General features: G+C 38.5%; 1 protein-coding gene across 2 annotated transcripts; it reads left to right on the forward strand.

The window, feature by feature from the left end:
• The first annotated feature begins 872 nt into the window (after positions 1–872).
• Positions 873–3379, forward strand: LOC131073812 (uncharacterized). Of its 2 annotated transcripts, XR_009359108.1 has the most exons (3): positions 873–2174; positions 2261–2669; positions 2767–3379. XR_009359108.1 is itself a non-coding variant. In XM_059213031.1 (2 exons), exons 1-2 carry the CDS (start codon positions 1134–1136, stop codon positions 2423–2425), a joined length of 1206 nt encoding a protein of 401 aa, XP_059069014.1. In that variant the 5' UTR covers positions 873–1133; the 3' UTR covers positions 2426–3379. The 2 variants fall into 2 exon arrangements, 1 of the variants encoding a protein (XP_059069014.1); XM_059213031.1 differs by having other exon boundaries at positions 2261–3379.
• The last annotated feature ends 589 nt before the right edge of the window (positions 3380–3968 follow it).

A 3968-nucleotide genomic window follows, 5' to 3' on the forward strand; every position in this document is an offset into this window, starting at 1 on the left:
ATACACATAGTCATTTAATGACTGTGTATTACACAGTCTTAGTAATTTCAAATGACTGTGTAATACACAGTCATTTCAAATGACTGTGTATTACACAGTCATCATTAGATTCATTACACAGTCACAGTCATTTGAAAATGACTATGTATTACACAGTCACAGTCATTTCAAATGACTGTGTAATACACAATCATTAGTAATTACAGTCATTTCAAATGGCTGTGTATTACACAGTCATCAGTCATTTCAAATGACTGTGTAATACATAGTCACAGTCATTTGAAAATGACTGTGTATTACACAGTCACAGTCATTTCAAATGACTGTGTAATACACAGTCATTTCAAATTTTCAAATGACTGTGTATTACACAGTCACAGTCATTTCAAATGACTGTGTATTACACAGTCATTTTCAAATGACTGATGACTGTGTAATACACGGTCTTTTGAAATGACTGTGTAATACATAGTCATTTTCAAATGACTGATGACTGTGTAATACATTAATCATTAATGTACATTGTAATTAATGACTGTGTATTACACAGTCAATTGTGAAATGACTGTGTAATACATACTCATAGTCATTTGAAATGACTGTCAACTGTGTAATGTCAATGTGTATTAAAGTATTTCATTTAAATTTAAATTTGAAGTTAAAAACTTAAAAAAATACACAACCAATTAAAAATTTTAATTTTAGATAGTCATCTCTTAATAGATGACTGTAAATAAAATATAGTTATACAGTCATTGTAATTTTTGGATGTTCGTGATTTTTTTTGGTAACAATGTTATTTATCTCTAAATGTTGTCTCTCTTTTGCTATGTTCTTTTCCACATCTTTTTGAAAGAAAATGGATTCAGCTTCTACAGTTTAAAGTTGGTGGCAAAAAGAGAGACCCTTGTTGGAAACATGGGTGACCAGGTCCAAAACGAGATGTTTTTTGCAACCATTGCAAAAAAATTGTAAAAGGTGGCATTAATAGGTTCAAATATCACCTTGCAAAAATTCAATGCCGAGATACCACAAGCTGTACGGAATGTACTGAAGAGGCTACGAGAGATGCAATAGCAGCGCTTGAAGCATATGATTAAAGGAAGGCAACAAAAAAGAGAACAGCAGAGGCAATGGCAGCCCCAAGGGCAGATTTGAGTTCCATAGGGTCACATACAGATGTGGGGACATCTGGTTCTTCCCTTGGGCCACGGATACGAGCAAAGGGAACTTTGGACAGCAACATGGAAAACTTCTTTATTCCACGTAACACTCCTGGTGCACAACCTGGATTGCTTGGCACTGCATGGAATAAAGAGGCTCACCAACAAGCCAAGGTGGCGTGTGCTAGATTTTTTATCTACAATGATGTTCCGTTCAATGCTATTTCTAGTCCATCTTGGGACCAATTGGTCACCGCGTTGACTGTGGCAGGTAAGGGGTTCAAGTCCCCAAGCCGTTACGAGGTAAGTGGACCGTTATTGCAGGATGAGGTCCAAAACACTCATGCATTAGTGGAAGAGCAAAGGACTATTTGGGAAAAGAATGGCTGCACCATTCTTTCTGATGGATGGACAGATGGTAGGAATAGGACACTCATCAACTTTCTAGTTGCTTCAGGAGGACAGTTAGTATTTTTAAAATCAATTGATGCCTCCAATGAAGTGAAGAATGCGGAGACCTTGTGCAACATGTTGGATGAGGTGGTGATGGATGTGGGAGTGCAGAATGTCATCCAAGTTGTGACTGATAATGCAGCTGCATATGTGGCAGCCGACAGACTTCTAATGGCTAGACATCCGACATTATTTTGGAGCCCTTGTGCTGCCCATTGTCTTGACTTGCTCCTTGAGGGCATAGGGAAACTAAGTAGGGTAAAGAAAGTGGTTGAAGATGAAAGGAATATCACCAAATACATCTACAATCACACATGGGTCCTGAATCCTATGAGAGAGCACACTGAAGGTAAGGATCTTGTGCGGTCGGGGGTCACACGCTTTGCTACCAATTTCCTCACTTTGCAGAGCATACTTGCTACATTGCCCAACCTGAAGCGGATGTTCGTGAGTGAAAGATGGTTGGGGAGTCCTTATGCTACAAAGCTTGAAGCAGAGAAGGTTGTGATTGCCATTTTTGATGCTAATTTTGCCAAGATAGTGGAGGAGATCATCAATGTAAGTTTTGAAACTTTAATTGATGATTTATTATTTAATTTTCTAATATTTCAATCTGCTGATTTTGTTAGATTTTTTATATCTAGGTGTCGGAACCGTTGGTGAGGGTGCTACGAATATTGGATGGGGATCATAACTCCATGGTGTATCTATATGAGGCCATGGATAAGGCCAAAGAGGCGATTCAACACTTGTATGGGTCAAACAAGACCAAGTACGAACCCATATGGCGCATAATTGATCGGAGGTGAAACCATCAACTCCACCAGCATATTCATGCTGCTGCCTACTTCTTGAATCCCAAGTTTTTTTACTCTCCGAGTTTCAAAGCAGATGCAGAGGTTAGAATTGGCCTTGACACATGCATTCGGAGATTAGTTGATGATGAGATCCTTCGAGACCTGATACTTGATGAGTTGCAGAGTTATAAGAAGGCCTTAGGGGAATTGTTTTCTTCACCTGATTGCAAATGTAGGAGAGCCACCTTATGACCACGTAAAAAAAAACATATGTTTAATTTTTACCATTTATTTCTCTCTTTAAGATTATTGAAATCTTTACAAGTTATAAATCACATTTTGTATCCTTGCAGATTTGTGGTGGGAAGATTATGGTGCCACAACGCCTAATCTTCAAAAGCTTGCCATCCGCATATTATCACAGCCTTGTAGTGCTTCTGGTTGTGAGCGCAACTGGAGTGTTTTTGAGAACATCCACACAAAAAAGCGCAATAGGTTGACTCAACAACGCTTGAATGATCTTGTCTATGTGCGGTACAACATTCGATTACATGAGAAGAAGGTGCTAGGGCAAGATTCACATGAAGCACTTGACTTGGATGACATTGATCCATATGCAGCAGAATGGGTTGCTTCTCCTGATGATGTTGATAATGATTTGGATCCATTCCTTACTAATGAGCAGTTGAGTGAGTTGGAGAGGGCAGGAGAGGAATGGGATGTGGAAGTGGCAGCACGTGAGGAGGAGCAGGAGGTTGATCATGCAGCAGAGGCACCTGTTAGTGTTGAGGATGTTGCCACTACTTCAGCACCACCCACCCAGCGGCCACAATCTGTTTTGAGCTTTAGTCGTAGACGCAATTTATGATTTCTTATTTTCATTGATACCAAACTTTGAACTTGATATGTAATCAGAATTTCAGAGGTTCTTGTTTTGTGGTCTATGACTTTATAACTCTATGAGTCTGTCACTATGATACATTGATATGTATTGAACTCTTATTCATATGTTGCACTTGGTTTTTGGTTTATGCTATGATACTTGCATTTGTTGCTATGTATTACCAAAAAAATTTGATTTATATATCATGGAAATCATATATGTTATACAAATTTGGTGTAAATGTGTGTTTTTGAATTATATATAAAAAAAAAATGTATTTTCAAATGTTCGATAAAGTTGCTGAGTTTTGCCGAGTTTTTCGCCGAGTTTTGGCGAGTCCCGAGTTTTTAAAATTTTTTGGCCTTGCCGAGTTATTGCAAAATCCGAGTTTTTCAAGCTTGGTTAGGAGCTCCAGTGAGAAGTTACACGATTTAATAGATTTGTTTTAAGCCAAATGGGGTTTGTGTGCATGCAGGTCTCTCAAAATGCATAAAACATATTAGATTTCTTAGGTTACTCTTAATTCTCTGTGAGATGGTCCCATATCCCCTTCATTATATAGAGGCTGTTGCTAGGTCAAACTTTCCAACTCCATGGCAAATGGGGTTGTGCGAATGATGCAATCTCTCAACATTTGTTGAGATGCGTTCTTGCTTTGCCTGGTAGTGGAGA

The sequence above is a fragment of the Cryptomeria japonica genome, chromosome 2, assembly GCF_030272615.1.
Source record: "Cryptomeria japonica chromosome 2, Sugi_1.0, whole genome shotgun sequence".
NCBI lineage: Eukaryota > Viridiplantae > Streptophyta > Pinopsida > Cupressales > Cupressaceae > Cryptomeria > Cryptomeria japonica.

Bases quoted from the DNA above. Each gene is read 5' to 3' on its own strand.
- LOC131073812 (XM_059213031.1), top strand. From the start codon at position 1,134: ATGGCAGCCCCAAGGGCAGATTTGAGTTCCATAGGGTCACATACAGAT. The intron at 2,175-2,260 runs GTAAGTTTTGAA...TTTTATATCTAG, and splicing joins TAGTGGAGGAGATCATCAAT to GTGTCGGAACCGTTGGTGAG.